This window comes from Pseudorca crassidens, chromosome 11 (genome assembly GCF_039906515.1).
Source record: "Pseudorca crassidens isolate mPseCra1 chromosome 11, mPseCra1.hap1, whole genome shotgun sequence".
Classification (NCBI taxonomy): Eukaryota; Metazoa; Chordata; class Mammalia; order Artiodactyla; family Delphinidae; genus Pseudorca; species Pseudorca crassidens.
In genome coordinates this window covers 96,135,042-96,150,428 of record NC_090306.1, presented here as the reverse complement: position 1 = coordinate 96,150,428, position 15,387 = coordinate 96,135,042, and the positions used below count along the sequence as shown (strand labels likewise).

Genomic DNA, 15,387 nt, shown 5'->3' with positions numbered 1-15,387 from the left:
AGAGGAAGGCGTGGCCCTGCCCTCGGGGAGCTCCCAGGAGGAAGGGGAGACGGGCCTGGATGCCCGGCTCGCTGCGCAGTGAGGAGGTGAGGCAGCTATGAAGCCATCATCCTCTCCTCCACGGGAAAGTAATACAGGAAAAGAATTCCAACCAGGGCGTGTCCTGGAGTGCGTCCCTGAAGAGAGGGCCTCTGAGCTGGGCTGCAAGCAGTGACGACGGGGAGGGGAAACGCAGAGCAAGTGCAAAGGCCTGGGAGGCGGTGGGGGGCCGTGCCTGGGGTCCAGAGGCAGTAGAGCAGCATATGATCAGAGGCTGGGCTACGAGGGAAACTGCGGGCACCAGGCCGCGCCCTCCCATCATTAGCTAGGTGAGCCCGGGCTCATCACTGAACGTCTCTGTGCCTCAGTTTCCTTCCTAGAAGGAGAATAATGACAGCACCTACTGAGAGAGTTGTTGAGACTCCGGGGACAGAGCGGCCCGGAGCTGGGCCGGCCCACAGGGGGGCTGTGGAAGGCGGGCCTTCGCTGTTGAGGGGCACAGCAGGAGAGGCCTGCCCGTGAGGAGGTTATCACGCACCGCCCTGGTCTGATGCTGGCATTCAACAGGCAGATTACAAACTCCTGAGGTGAACACCTGTGCACTTGAACCGAAGTGAGCCTTCCCCACCTCTCGGTCCCTAAACTACTTTTTCTAACTAACTGCGGAGCACTTACTCCACACCAGATGTGTATGTGTGTGTGTTCTTTTCTTTTTTTTTTTAATTTCGCCTCCCTGCATGGGGTGGGATCTTAGTTCCCCAAACAGGGATCAAAGCCAGGCCCCAGCAGTGAAAGGGCCGAGTCCTAACCACTGGACCACCAGGGAATTCCCTGTGTATTCTTATTTAATTCTCCCATCCACTTGGGATACGGTGATATATAAAATCATCAACATTTTATACATGCAAAAAGCAAGTCCTGAGAGGTTAAAAGCATAATCCACCCAAGGCCATCTGGATACTAGTGGCAGGATTTCCTGACTCCAAGACCAATGCTCTTTCTACTGCACCCGAACCCAGAAGAACACACCTGTCCAGAGGTGGGGGAGCTCCCACCACCCCCCCACCGTACACTCACCCAGACTAAGCTTTTGTCTCAGTCAGTATTGTACCCTTGACCCTGACCTGTGCCCCTCAGCCCTCCCCCTTTCCAATGCACAGCCCCTCCCCTGCCACACCCCACAATTCCCTGCACACCCCAGGGTCACTGCAGTTCTGGTCTCCAGCTCTGGGGTCCAGAGCCCAGCACTCTCCCCTCTCCCTGGAGATTTTGGGACTTGCAGAGGGTCACCGCCACCTCGGGGTTCCAAAGACCCCAGTAAGGGAAAGCAAGGCCTCCCAGAGAGCTTCAAAAAGGAAACATGTCTGGACCCCATGCCCAGAAATTCAGAATTAGCCAGTCTGCAGGGGATCCAGGCTTCAATGTTTCTTTAAGACTCCACAGTGACCCTAACGTGGAGCGAGACTTAGAAGCGGTACTCAAGGCGATTGCTGGGAGCTGGTCAGAAACGGGGAGCTGGGCCCAGGCCTGAGGAACGAGTGAGGGGACAGCCTGGCCCACGCAGGTCTCACCCTCACAGTGCCTAGAGGTGGGAAAGTGCCTTCCCTGCTCAGCCCTGGCTCTGCTGAACAGGAGATTTCACCGTCTCACCTTGGGGTGTTCTGAGAGGCAGGCCAGGCAAGATGCTCATCACCCCAGGGGACAGATGAGCCACTGGGACCCAGGACGGGGAGCCAAGGGTGGGCCTTCCACAAAGCAGGGCCAGTGCCCCAAGAGGAGGACTCGGGGAGCTAAGGGTCACAGCGAACCAAAGCAGCTCCGCCAGGCAGGGGCATCAGCGGGCTTTGGGCTTTACGTTTGACTGACAGAATTTCATTAGCTCTCCTCCTCCAGGGGCCCATCTGAGGAGTAAATCTGGGACCAGCTTCACAGAGCCCAGGTTGGATCGCAGAAAAACCCTGATACTCCTGAAAGGCCTCTGCCCAGGGAAGGAAGCCTGAACCTCACCATTATACTCTCATGTTGGGCCCTCCCTGCTGGGGAGAGAGAACAGGCCAGAGAGTGCACCAGGCATCACACCTCACCCGGAATGGGCAGGTGGGATTCAGGGTGGGGCAAGGGGGTCACCAGCATCCTTGGGGAAGGGTCAGGAATGAGGGGGAAAAGGACCCCTCCCACCCCGAGCAGGGAAGGGAGCAGAAGCAGGCGCTGACCAGAAGGTTGTTCTGGTAAGGGCAGAGGCACCGCCATCCTCATCCAGGAGCCCTCCCCCTCTCCAAACTCCCTGCTCTCCAGGGATGCACATGGACCCTTCACCCTCCCCTGCTGGAGAAAGCTGGGCCCCAGGGGCCTGCAACAGATGGAGGGGATCAGAGTTGCCTGCATGGTGGGCAGTGTGTTCACAGCACGGGGTACCCCACCCACGCACAGCCTTGGGCATCTCACGGCACTGTACCCCTGCCCCCCTGCAGGCCCACCTGCCTCATCCAGCACCTCTCAGCAGAGAGCCCACATAGCACTGTGGAAACAGGAAGAGAGGGACAGAGGGAGAGAGAGACAGAGGGAAGGGAAGAGAGAGGCCCCTTCTGTCCAGTGTGGCTTTTCTGCAAACCCAGAGCACCCACTGCCCCCCCACCCCCATCCTGGCACAGCTGGGCCAAGGAGGGTAGGGGAGGAGGCGGGGAGTCGAAAGGGGAGCTGTGGGACCCCACACCTGGCTTCCTACCCTCCACAGCCACCCCTCCCTGCCCCAGGGGGTCTCAGGCCGAGTCACAGACGCCACAGGCACCACACCTCCTCGAGAGGAGGAACCGAGGGGTGGAAGGATGAGCGGGGACCCACCGGGATCGAGAGATGCCACGCAGGCGGGCAGCGGGCGGGCAGCAGCGGGTGTCGGAGACTGCTGAGGGTAGCCAGACACGACCGGCTGGAGGCTCGTCCCTCTGTCCCTCTGTCCATCCAGGGCGGCTCCTCTCTGGGCGGTTCTGAGGCCAGGCGGGCGCTGTTAAAAAGCTTTTTATGTGTGTGTGTGTTAATCACATGATTGCCGTTCACCTGTATTTCGAACAAAGACAGCTCACTGTTTCAAGGCCCCGAACAAGAGTCTGGGCACAGGGAAGAGAAGGGAGGCGGGGGGGTGGGGGGGACGGGGGGGGAGGAGGGTTGGCAGCGCCGGGGGTGGCGTCGAGGAAAACTGGGGGGAGATTGTCCAAGGCCGGCGAGCGACAGAAAGAGAAAACCCTTATCAAACTCCTAATTCACTGGGCTCCGAGGGCCCAGACACACTGGCCCGATTGTCTGGCTGGTTGTGTGTGTGCGAGCGTGTGTGTGTGTGTGTGTGTTCCAGTGTCCGCTCCTCCCACCCCCAACATGCCTTCGCCTCGTGTGACTACCTCATTGTGTCCCACTACCCACCCCCCCACCCCCTTGGCCTTTCCCAAGCATGAGGCCTTGCCTAGGCCCCCTTCCCAGCCCCACTCCACACAGGACTCCCTTGGGGTGGGCCTGGGGCCTCGCCCAGCTGCTGAGGAGCTCAGAGCCATCCATGGTCGCCAGTGCGGCCCAGGCTCCATCTGTCCTCCACACACACCCTCACCTCTGCCTCAACACCCACCTTCTGAGAAGAGAGAGGGGCTGCGATCTGTGGAGGAGAGGCCTGGGGAAGCCTTAGATGATGAGCAGGACAGAAAAATGGAGGGGTCACCCTGCTGGGGACGGAGCTGAGGGGAGAAGGGAGCAGAGAGGAGGAAGAGAGAGGCAGGGCGACTCCCCACTCTTTCTCGGGGTGGGGGGGGAACATCACGATAACCAGGATTGAGACTCACCCTACCAGGGTGGAGGGAGTTGGGTGCCAGGAAGTGGGGCCCCAGAAGCCTTTCAGACCTACTTGGAGAGGGACCCCAGCCCAGCTCAGGCCCAGCCTCCTGCACGTTAGTCCTGTCCCTCTACCTTGAGCCAGCCCAGCCCTTGCGGTGCTGGGTGTCCAGTGAGAGGGGACCAGGGGCTGGGGCATCTGCACTGGGCAGGGGGTGTGCAGCTTCTCCCCGCCTCACCAGGTATGGACCTGCAATCTTCCTCTCTTTCTGTTTAAGGTGAGAAAGAGAGGGCAGCCCGGGTGCGGGCAGGAGGTGGGGTGAGACGGGCTGGCACTCAACGAGAGGTCTTAGGTGAAGCGACACAGGCCAGCACCCCACATGTGACAGAGGCTTCACCTGCCTTCTCCTCATTCCTCCCCAATCCTCTGCCAACTGCCCATCCCTCCACCTGAGGCAGAGGTGGGGGGTCCCAGTTGAGCCCAATTTTCCTTCAAGCTACAGGTTGTGACCCTGCCCACCTGCATCCATTGGCTTTCCTGGCCTGACCACCCCACTCCTACACCTCCCAGGATGGGCCTGGGGCAGCAGCGCAGGGAGCGGGCGTGGGGGGGGGCTGGCGGAGGAGCCCTGAGTGTTGGGGATGAAGGAAAGCGCTGGAGGCTCCACCTTCTGCCCTTCCCTCCCTCCCCTCCCCCTCCCCCTCTCCCCCTCCTTCCTTCCCCAGCCCTCGGCAGCAGCTCAGCGCTCAGTCAGTCTCAGGCTGTCCGGCCAGGGTGGTTGGTGGTGAGGATTCAGGCTCCGTCCTGACAAGGCCGTGGCCTGAAGCTCAGGGCCCCCAGCCCCTCCCTCCCAGCCCACCAGCGTCCCCCACCCAGCCCCGAGCTGGACCGCACACCTTGGGACACGGTTTTCCACTTCCTAAGGACGAGCCCCAGACTGGAGGAGAGGTCCGAGGTGAGTGAGTGTGCAGCCCGCTCCTCCCTTCCGGGGCCCAGGCCTGGGACCCTGCGGTGGGGCGTGGGGTGGCGAGAGGCTGACACCCGCATCTGCCCCCCACCCAGCTCCTCCAGGCACCGTCGGGGCAGGCGGAAGGGAAGAAGGAAAGGTGAGAGAAAAGGTGGGAAATTCCAGGAGCCAGGATTAGAGCAGAATAAAGAGTCCGTTTTTCTTCCTTTCCATCAACAAACCTCCACCCAAGAGGAGGTTTTAAAAAAAAAAAACCCAAACCCACCCACACCAAGAGACGGTTGGGACCAGGTGGCGGGAAGACACGGAGGCGGGAGCTAGGAGGCCGAGCCAGGGTCTAGCATGTGCGCGGGGCCCAGGGTCTGTGGTGGGTTTAGGGGGAGCCGGGCAGACGCCACCTCGGGGCCGTGCCTGCATCGCGTCCCGCGCCGCGACGCCGTCGGGGCTGCGCGCACTCCTCCCATCGCACCCGCCTTCCCGTCCAGGTGGGCGTTGGACTCTTTGCGAGGACCCCGGCGGCGGGCCCCGGGGAGGCGGCCGAGGCGGCGGCAGCCGGGGGCGACATGGCGGAGGAGCAGGACCTGTCCGAGGTGGAGCTGAGCCCCGTGGGCTCCGAGGAGCCGCGCTGCCTGTCCCCGGGGAGCGCGCCCTCTCTGGGGCCCGACGGCGGCGGTGGAGGCGGCGGATCGGGCCTGCGAGCCAGCCCGGGGCCCGGCGAGCTGGGCAAGGTCAAGAAGGAGCAGCAGGACGGCGAGGCGGACGATGACAAGTTCCCCGTGTGCATCCGCGAGGCCGTCAGCCAGGTGCTCAGCGGCTACGACTGGACGCTGGTGCCCATGCCCGTGCGCGTCAACGGCGCCAGCAAGAGCAAACCGCACGTCAAGCGGCCCATGAACGCCTTCATGGTGTGGGCGCAGGCAGCGCGCAGGAAGCTGGCGGACCAGTACCCGCACCTGCACAACGCCGAGCTCAGCAAGACGCTGGGCAAGCTCTGGAGGTGAGCGCCCCCGACCCGCCTCCGGGGAGCTCCCGCGGGCCCCCTACCTGCGGGTGGATTCGGGCTAGACGGGCACTGCCTGAGCCTTTCTCCTGGGGCAGCCACCGCCTTGATGGTGGGACTGGAAGGCCAGCTGGGTGCATCGGACCCGCCCTTCCCCCAGTACCCCTTTGTGGTTGCGCTCGCTCGGATCTCCAGCGGCCTAGGCCCGGCTCCCCAGCCGGGGCAGCGGGCTGGAAGGCGCCCCCTCGCGGTTGGAATTCTGTCGGTGGCAGGCGCTCGGGCCTGGGTTTCTTGGGGCGAGAGTGAAGGCGGAAGGGAGGGAAGGCTGGTGGAGGACTCCACACCACGGGGCTCCACTAACCCCTTCCACAGGCAAGCCACTCAAGGGTGCCACTGCCGCCGGTCAGGGGGATTCGGGGGAAACGCTTGGGAAGGAACTGAAGGCCAGGCTGGAGAGGCAGGGAAACTGAGGCAGCCAGGTGGAGGGCTGGGGGAGTGAGATGGGGTGGGGTGGGGGGGTGCAGACAAGGAATTCAGATCCAGGTCTTTGAAAGGGTGAGGGATGGAGAACTGCTGAGGACAACTCGGCCACTGCAGGATCTTGTCCTACCCCAGCTGCCTTCTCTGTGCCCTCTGACCACCCTTCCTTCAGGCCGGGGGCTTCTTCTTCCCCCAGGGAAGGGGACACATGGAAAGAAGCCTGCCCCTCCCACCCGGCCCCAGAGCTGCCAGGCCCGACTCTTCCCCTCCCTCCCTCTCCCAGTCCAGGCGCCATCTTCTTTTCCAGGGCCCCACCCAGCAGTAACCTCCTACTCCTCCAGCCCTAGACCGGAGAGCCCTGGCCAGGAGGAAACGTTGGTGCCTTGCCTACCCAGGGTCCCTCAGAGTCCCAGGTTCTCTGGAAGCAGCCCAAACCTCTGGGAAAAACAGCCCTCGAGGAGGCAGGCGGCCTCACCTCAGGTCTGGGGCTTAGGCTGGCCCCTTGGGAATATGTTGTTGACCAGGGCAACCCCGCCCCCCAAGAAGTCCTGGGCAGCTCAGATCGAGAGCAAGGGCTCCAGAAGATGTGCGTCTGCAGAGGTTACCTGATTCCCCACTGGACTGCCCAAGAGATAGGCCCAGAGAGGCACAGGGACCACCAAGGCCACGTAACAGCTTGGGGCAGAGCCAGGGCCAGAACCGAGGTCTCCTGGCTCTTCGTCCAGTGGTCTTCCCACACACCATCCTTGGTGACAGAAGTGGGTCACGCCTGCACTCTAAGACACGGTCAGGAGGTGGGGAGGGTGAGGGCAGAGGAGAGCAGGAGCGAGGAGCCTCTGAGCTGCAGAAAGTTTGGGCTTTGTCAGAGGGGCCTGCCACCCTCCTGCCGCTGCCCTCCCCCTGCTGGCCCCAGCACAGTGCAGATTGGCCTAGAAGGCCAAAGGCTTAAGGTGGTGGAAGGCGCGGGAGGGCCCCCGAGAGACCTAGAGGAATTCCCATCCAGCCCCCGGCCCCGTCCTTGGCCATGTGTCTGCTAAGGCCTGGGCTCCTTCCCGTCCCGCTCTCAGCGCTCTGCTCACCCCAGCAGGCGCTGGGCTCAGTGGCCAACCTGCTGCATGGACTCAGAGGGTCTAACCCTGCCCAGGAGCGGAGGTCAAAGCTAGCTCCTCTGCCCAAGGTCCATCCGCACTGTGGCAGGGCTCAGCCAGGCCAGTACCCTTGGTGCCATGGGACAGAGAAGAGCAAGTGAGAGACGGACAACCAGGAGGGAGACAGGCAGACAAAACAGGCCCTGGGACCACGAGCAGACCACAGTGAGGGCATCAAAGCAAGGATGGACACCCTGCTTCTCCCCCATGCCATTGCCAAGGATTTAAAATTGGACCCTCCAACGTCCCTGTCTGTCCCTGTTCCCTTAGCCCAGGCATGGGCTACCTCAGAAGGACTTGTTCCTGGCCGCCACTCAAGTTGTGCGCACAGGGTCCCAGGGTGCCCCCCAGGGGCCAACCTGGGGTGGGGCAATCAGGAAAGCAGGCACTGCTTACTCAGGACCCAACCCCAGAAAATGGCAAGGATCAAAGGCTACGCCAACAGGGGGCGGGCTACCTAGAGCCTGGGTGGGGGCCCCAGGAGACATCTGTATATGCACTGGGCTGGCCAGTCTCTCCAGGGGCTCCTCCTGAAATCCCCCCCACCCCCGGCCCAGGCTCATGACTCCCAGGCTGGGGAGGGGTACTCCCAGGCTGGGGAGGTCAGGAAGGGGTATGGTTATCTGGGCAGAACTGGAAATCAGGGGCCCTATACCTGAGAAGAGAAAGACATGCATACAGACTGTGTGGGGTGCTGTAAGGGGGTTGGGGTCAGACACACCAGCGTCCGGGTCCTGGCTCCTAAATGGCTGGGGGAGCGCCGACGGTCACGCTAACCTTCGGTGCCCGCCTGGGAAAGGACTGTTAGATGTTGTTCACGTGGTGCTGGGGGTATACAGGTTGGCCTGCCTGGAGAGAATAATTACAGCAGGCTGGAGCCTCTCCCGACTCCCAGGTCCCTTCCCTGACAGGAGCAGGTGAAGTGGCAGCCAGTGCCCCACCGTGGAAGCCCCCCACATGGGGTTCCAGTTTGGGTGGGGAACCAGCCTACCCCCTCCCCATCCCTATTCCAGACCTCGGAGACCCAGAGATGAAGCGAAGTGCAGATGAGCATGAGGTTTGTAGTTAGAGCTGTGGTGACTGAGGGCTGGCGCTGGAGGCAAGATGAAGTTTGGGATTGGGTTTACGTGGTGGGGCAGGGCGGGTTTGGGGTCAGGAGAGAGCCTGAAAAGAGCCGAGATTGAAGGTCTGGGTGCGGCTGGGTGGTTTGGGGGTGAGGTTAGCATTGGGCTAAAGCTGGCCATCCCCCCACCCCGCCCCCGGGCTAGATTTCTATCGAGGTTAGGGTACTGCTGGGAACTAGCATGGGAGGTGCCAATGGGATGCAGTGTTGGAATCTTCCCTCTCTTCTGGCCTGTGCCCTGGCTCCGTGCCCCCTGCCATTTTCTTGCTGATTCACATCCGGTTGCCAGCTGGACAGAGGGCACAGGGAAGGTTTGGGGTGGAAGAGGGAGTGCAGTGTCCCCAGACATCCTGGGAGCCTCTGTGCCGGGGCCACAGCTGGCTGAGGCGCTCTCACATGCAGCTTCTCCCCTCACCACACACACACCATTGGGCCTGCCCCACCGACTCCCCTAGGCTGGCTGGGGGTGGGGGGTGGGCACAGCTGGGGTGAAAAAGGCCGCATCCCACTCCCTCACTCCTGAGGCCTTGGTCTGGGGTCTCCATCCCATCACTCAGCTAGAGGGACCCTTGGAAAGTGAAAGTTGCACTAGGGCTGGGCCGGGTGGCCTAGGGGGAGGGCAGCCAGGGGAGGCTAAGCTGCAGAGGAATGCCGCTGCCCGCTAGGAGGTGCCTGGTATGACCACCCCCTCCCATCCTGGGCAGGGAGGGCTCAGCCTTCTGCTGACTGGGTGAAGAGGGCGCCCACTGTGGGGGGGGGGGCGGGCAGCTGGAGAGAGAGGCCCTTTGGGCCAAAGGACAGAGCTGCTCCCACAGAGTGCCTTATGTCTCGGAGTCTGAGTGTGTGTTCTTTCCCCTGAGCCCCTCTTTGAGGTACCCCATCCTGCCCTCCTCACCCTGAGCAGCCAAGCCCTGAACTCCCCCTGCCCCAGCCCTGGCCTGAGGCTGGAGTACCCCTGCTTGAAGTGGGCAGGGGTACTGTCTTCAGGGGCTGCCTTCCATTGGCTGGGCTTGGACTGGGGAGGAGGTCTGTCTGCCCCTGTCCAGGGTCTCAGAAGAGAGTCTAGCTTCCTTTACCCTCTGTCACCCCCCTGGACAAGGAGATCTGATCTCCCCCAGGAGGCAGTGGCTCCTACATAGTAAGGGACACTCACATCCTGCCCCCTAGGCCCCACCACACTGGGATTCACAAAAATCCAGATTCTAGAGTTGAGGGGTTCCACGCCAGGTCCTCCTGTCCACCCACCCCACAAGCAGCATTAGAATTGCACCTGTTACTCAAGGTGCCAGTCCCCCATCCCCAGGTCTCGTGCACAGCGCTTCACAGCCATTATCTTGGCCAATCCCACACCTGGTGAAGTAGGTATTATCATCCCCGTTTTATAGGTGAAGAAACTAAGGCTCAGAGAAGTGACTTGCCCACGGTCACTCAGCTAGTAAGTAGCAGACACTGGACTCTTCCCCCTGACCATGCTGCTTCTGTTTGCACACCTCCAGTCCCAGGGAGCTCACCCCCTAACGAGGCAGCCAGCTCCACTTGCAGACAGCTTTGATGACGAGAAACATTTTCTCTTCCTTGAACTGAAGGAAGCTCTATGCCTCTTGTAAGCTCTATTCTAACTCCATGCTCAGGGGCTGCCAGGAGCAGCAGGCTGATTCCTCTCTCACACTCCAGCCCCCGAGAGATTTGGGGCAGCGATCACTGCCCCCTGAGGCTGTGGTGCCTTGGGCTCACATCCTCCAGTCCATAAATCAAACGGCACAGCCCCCTGCCCGCTGGGCTCCCCGTCCCGGGGCCTCATTTCTTCTAGGGCAGACACTTATGATGTCTCCCCCTCTGCTGCCTCCCCCAACCACCCCACCCCAGGCTGCTGAATGAGAGTGACAAGCGCCCCTTCATTGAGGAGGCCGAGCGGCTCCGGATGCAGCACAAGAAGGATCACCCAGATTACAAGTACCAGCCGCGGAGGCGGAAGAACGGGAAGGCGGCCCAGGGAGAGTCAGAGTGCCCAGGCGGGGAGGCCGAGCAGGGCAGTGCTGCTGCCATCCAGGCCCACTACAAGAGCGCCCACCTGGACCACCGGCACCCGGGCGAGGGCTCCCCGATGTCAGATGGAAACCCTGAGCACCCCTCGGGTGAGCACGGAGCTGGGAGCTTGGGTTGGGGGAGGCTGGGCGGTGGGGAGAGGCAAAGGCTGGCTGGCTTGAGACCCGAGGCTCTGGGAAGGGCTGGCCCGACTGGGTGGTTGCCCAGCTAGGGTGCAGGGGCCCAGAGGGAGCTCAGTGGGGACTCAGGTGTCAGGCGAGGCGGCTGGGCAAGAGGGCTCTGACCAGGACTGATAGAAGAGGCACTGCTTTGGGGTGAAGAGACCAGTTAAGGAGGCCATGGAGGCCAGTGGGGGAGTTACACCAAAGAAAAGTGGGACAGGACGATTTTGAGAAACGGGAGAGCAGATGAAGGGGAGATCACTGCCTCTTTCCCACCTCCCAGTCTGATGGGGGAGACACGGCATGTGACATTGAGCACGTGCCATGGATGAGCCAGACACAGGGTATCTATCCTGTTTCCTTCTCATTAATGATGATAACAGCTAACATTAACTGAGTACCTACTGTGTGCCAGGCACACATGCAATCACTCTAAGCTGTGATGAGGCGGTCACACTGCCTGGGGTCAGACCTCAGCTCTGGCAAATCACTCTCATTTTACAGAGAGAAAACTCTACAGAAAACTGAGAGTAACTTGCCGCACAGCTGAGGTCTAAGCCCAGGTGGTCTGGCTCCGGGGCCTCTGCTCCACCACAGCTGCCTCACTTGTGTTCGTAGCATACAGAACACCGTGCTTGGGGTCAGGCACGTTGGCAAGTCTCAGTGAGCAGAGCTCTGCCTTCAGAAGACACGCTCCGAGTACTCCTTTGTGCCAGACCTGGAAGCAGACACCAGGCATACAAACGAGAAGCCACGGTCCCTGGCCTCAGGAGCCCACTCTAGAGGGATGAAAACAACTGAATTAAGTACAGGATGAAACAAGTGCACACAAAGCCCATAAGGGGGCATGACCTCTAGGGAGGAGGCATCGACCTGTCCACCCAGTCGGTCTCCAGAGATACCCAGCTACCCACCAGACTCTGGTCAAGGAAAGCTTCCAGAAGGAGGCCATGTCTGAGCTGCTTGCTATCACCTTTGTTTTACTAATAAGGAAACTGATGAGAAGATAGGGGGTCTGCCCAGGGTCACACAGTAAGTGGCAGAGCCAGGATTCAAACTCAAAGTCTAGACACTCTGGCCAGCACAGGACTCAGCATTGCCTCTGGTCTGATGGAGGTACAGGCCTGCCCTCGAGGAGCGTCTGGTTTCCGAGACCATGAACATGTTCTCTCTCCGATGGGGTCCTCAATCCAGCCATTCCGCCCTCACACTCCTTTGGAGATTCAGGGACACAGACACACCAGAAGACCTTGGACCTTGTACAGAACAACCAGTTCACTATATTACTGTAGGCCTGGGCTTTCTCTTCCCCTTCAACAGCTCAGCTACTCCTCCTCAGTGAGACCTTCCCCACGTCCCCAGGGCAGGGTGAGCAGCTTCCTGCGCTGGTCCCCTGAGCCCTTCACACATCCCCTCATCACAGCACTTCGGATGCTGCCCTCTAGCCATGTGTGGGTCCCTGGATCTCCCCCAAGACTAGGAGCTGTGCAGACAAGGACCCATTTGATTTACATTTGTATCCCCTACGCCTGGCACAGTGCCTGGCACTTAGCAGTGCCCCCTAAGTGTTTGCTGAATGAATGTGTGAATGAGCAAATGGACAGACAAAGGAACGGGGTAGAGCAGGTCACTTATCTCATTGCTCTCCTGAACAGGCAGGGAGAAAGCTGGAGGAACAATGGGACAGCGCGGTGTGTGATGGGAGCTGAGAGCATGGTCGGGGGCACTGGGTCACAGGGAAGGTTTCCTTGAATAAGGGGCACTTGAGGTGGCCTTGGGAGGAAGGAGTGGGTTGGAGGTGACACATCGCTGTTCAGGGCCCAGGGCTGGAGGAGGCCCAGGCAAGCCAGCAAAAGCGATGAGGGCGGGAGAGGTCAGCAGAGGGAGCGGCCAGCAGAGGCTGAGTGTGCTTAAGAGAGAACAGGCGAGCCGAGACCCACAGGCCAGACCCCATCGGGCTCAACAGTTAAGGAACAATGGGAGCAGGCAGGGAAGCCGACTTCAGCTGGTGTGAGGAAGGGCTTTGCAGAATGAAGCAGGCTTCTCCAGGAGGTGGGTGACGCGGGAGTCCTATTTTGGTAGGAGACAGGACTCATTCCTAAGATTGGGGCACTTCATAAATAACTGGAGATCAACCCAAGATCATTACATAATTACATGCCACCTCGGGCTGCCCAAACGTGTAAAACTTGCAGGGTCACGCAGTGATCAGTCCTCAGCCTCTGGAGGCATCTTGTCTGAAAGTGAACCATCAGAATCCAGCAGCCTCTGACCTCGGTTCCTGCTTCCTTTCTCTCTGTCTCCCTCCCCTGCAGGCCAGAGCCATGGCCCGCCCACCCCTCCGACCACCCCAAAGACAGAGCTGCAGTCGGGCAAGGCAGACCCCAAGCGGGATGGGCGCTCCATGGGGGAGGGCGGGAAGCCTCACATCGACTTCGGCAACGTGGACATCGGTGAGATCAGCCACGAGGTAATGTCCAACATGGAGACCTTTGATGTGGCTGAGTTGGACCAGTACCTGCCGCCCAACGGGCACCCGGGCCATGTGGGCAGCTACTCGGCAGCTGGCTATGGGCTGGGCAGCGCCCTGGCTGTGGCCAGTGGACACTCTGCCTGGATCTCCAAGCCTCCAGGTGTGGCTCTGCCCACGGTCTCGCCACCTGGTGTGGATGCCAAAGCCCAGGTGAAGACGGAGACCGCGGGGCCCCAGGGGCCCCCGCACTACACTGACCAGCCGTCCACCTCGCAGATCGCCTACACCTCCCTCAGTCTGCCCCACTATGGCTCCGCCTTCCCCTCCATCTCCCGCCCCCAGTTTGACTACTCTGACCATCAGCCCTCAGGACCCTATTATGGCCATTCAGGCCAGGCCTCTGGCCTCTACTCGGCCTTCTCCTACATGGGGCCCTCACAGCGGCCCCTCTACACGGCCATCTCTGACCCCAGCCCCTCAGGGCCCCAGTCCCACAGCCCCACACACTGGGAGCAGCCAGTATATACGACGCTGTCCCGGCCTTAAAGAAGGCCCTGTCACCACCACCCTCGCCCTGCCCCTTCCCCCAGCCCTCGCGCCCTGTTCCTCGCCCATCTCAGGCCCGGTGGCGGCTGTGGAGGCAGCTGCAGAGGCTGACAGCTGAGGGAAGGCCTTCTGTCTGGCCCACTGCCTTTGATGACCCCACCCCGTCCTATCCAGACTCCAGCCCAGGCACAGCCCTGGGCTACTCGGCTGGGCAGAGGAGAAGGAGGTTGCTTGTTGCCCCAGACTGAAAAACGAGGGGCTGCACCTTCCCCCCAGGAATGACCCTCGATCCCAGGATCTGAGCAGGCCCCGCTCACCCTCCTCTGGGAGGAGGGGAAGCATCCAGGGTCAGATGGGAATTGGAGGCCTTGCCACTCCTGTGCCCATGTTTCCTCTTTCGTGGGCAATAAGGGGACTGACATAACCCGTGCCACCTGCGCCATGTGCCTAAGAGCAAGGCCAGCCAGAGACCTGCGTCAGCGCCTGCAGCAGGCTCCGTCTGCCCCGCAGGGGCCGAGGACAGTTCTGAATAGCCTCGAGGGAGAGGGGGTGGGGGGGGAGCTCAGAGGGAGGTCTCCTCAACCCTTCAGTGCCCCCTCCCCTCCTAAACACAGGAAGGGATTGGCACAGAGGCCCCCAGATCCAATTTCATGCCAGTAACCTCATTCTTTGTTTAATGGAGAAAGAGGACCCAGGTCCTACTCCACTACAAGCTCCCAGATCTTGAGGCACATCCCAGGAGATGAGGAGGCAGGGACCCCAGGATTCGGAGACAATTCACAGAGCCTTCCTCCCGGCTCCCCGCCAACTCCCTCTCCCCTCACCAGGCTCTGTGGCCCCTGCTCTGTCAGCCCCAACTCCTTGGGCTTCCCAGAGTTATAGGCTGCTCAGGCCCAAACCCTCGGCTCCAGGGGGAGACCCAGGGCCCAGCACCCAGGTTGCTGGCAGCAGGCTGAAGACACTAAACTCCTGACATGTACATTCTGCCCTGGCCTTTTGCCCTTTGCCTCCCAATGGTATCTGAATAAAGTATGTAGCTCTGTTCTGCCCCTATCTTCCTGTTCTGCAGCCCCCCAATCCACATGTAACTCATTACTGCCCCCCTCTTATTTATCTCAGTAGCTCCCTCTCCCCCTTCCCCTCTGCTAGGTACTCTAGCCCCTATTAACTCTGCATTAAGCATTCTACATAATAAAATTAAAGGTTCTGGTTACCTGCTTGGTGGGCCTGACCTGGCCTGTCTCTTGGTCTCTTATCCCTGTACCTGTGCTTTTTCAAACACTTTCTGAAAGTAGCTAGGGGTAGAATGCAAAGAACAGACAATCCAAAGGTCTCCTCTCTCCCAGTGCAGCAGGTTAGGACAACTGGCATCACAGTGGGGTCAGTGTGTGCTCAGAACTGAGGCCTCAGATGCGAGCTCTGCCCCCAGCCCAGCTGTGCCCACACTGCAGGTGGGCCACTTGCTGACCCAGCTGGAACTCAGCGAGAGCGCCTTGCAAGCAGCCCTTTCTCGCCCAGCGGAGAGGGGCCTTGCACAGAATTCAAGGAACAAGTATTTGAAAGGGAGATCAGGCCTCATGTCTTGCTGTC

At 60.8% G+C, this 15,387-nt stretch overlaps 1 protein-coding gene, 1 long non-coding RNA gene and 1 pseudogene across 2 annotated transcripts in view; 1 reads left to right on the top strand and 2 right to left on the bottom strand.

Moving 5' to 3' along the window:
• Positions 1 to 3,107, bottom strand: part of LOC137202458 (uncharacterized) — a 52,063-nt gene extending 48,956 nt beyond the window's left edge. Inside the window, exon 1 of the long non-coding RNA XR_010932626.1 lies at positions 2,881 to 3,107. This is a non-coding gene — a long non-coding RNA (uncharacterized lncRNA). The remainder of the gene's footprint in view (positions 1 to 2,880) is intronic.
• Positions 1,224 to 2,875, bottom strand: LOC137202695 (uncharacterized; annotated as a pseudogene).
• Positions 3,108 to 4,596: 1,489 nt separating the features above from the next.
• On the top strand, positions 4,597 to 15,010 carry SOX10 (SRY-box transcription factor 10). The gene is made up of 4 exons (XM_067698036.1): positions 4,597 to 4,808; positions 5,306 to 5,817; positions 10,438 to 10,706; positions 13,094 to 15,010. The coding sequence occupies exons 2-4, from the start codon at positions 5,384 to 5,386 to the stop codon at positions 13,795 to 13,797; spliced, it is 1,407 nt and encodes a 468-aa protein (XP_067554137.1). The 5' UTR covers positions 4,597 to 4,808; positions 5,306 to 5,383; the 3' UTR covers positions 13,798 to 15,010.
• Positions 15,011 to 15,387: the final 377 nt, after the last annotated feature.

What these genes read in the sequence shown, in the direction of transcription:
- SOX10 (XM_067698036.1), top strand. Translation starts at nt 5,384, where the DNA reads ATGGCGGAGGAGCAGGACCTGTCCGAGGTGGAGCTGAGCCCCGTGGGC. An exon ending in ACGCTGGGCAAGCTCTGGAG is followed by an intron (nt 5,818 to 10,437) that starts GTGAGCGCCCCC and finishes ACCCCACCCCAG; the next exon opens with GCTGCTGAATGAGAGTGACA. An exon ending in AAACCCTGAGCACCCCTCGG is followed by an intron (nt 10,707 to 13,093) that starts GTGAGCACGGAG and finishes CCTCCCCTGCAG; the next exon opens with GCCAGAGCCATGGCCCGCCC.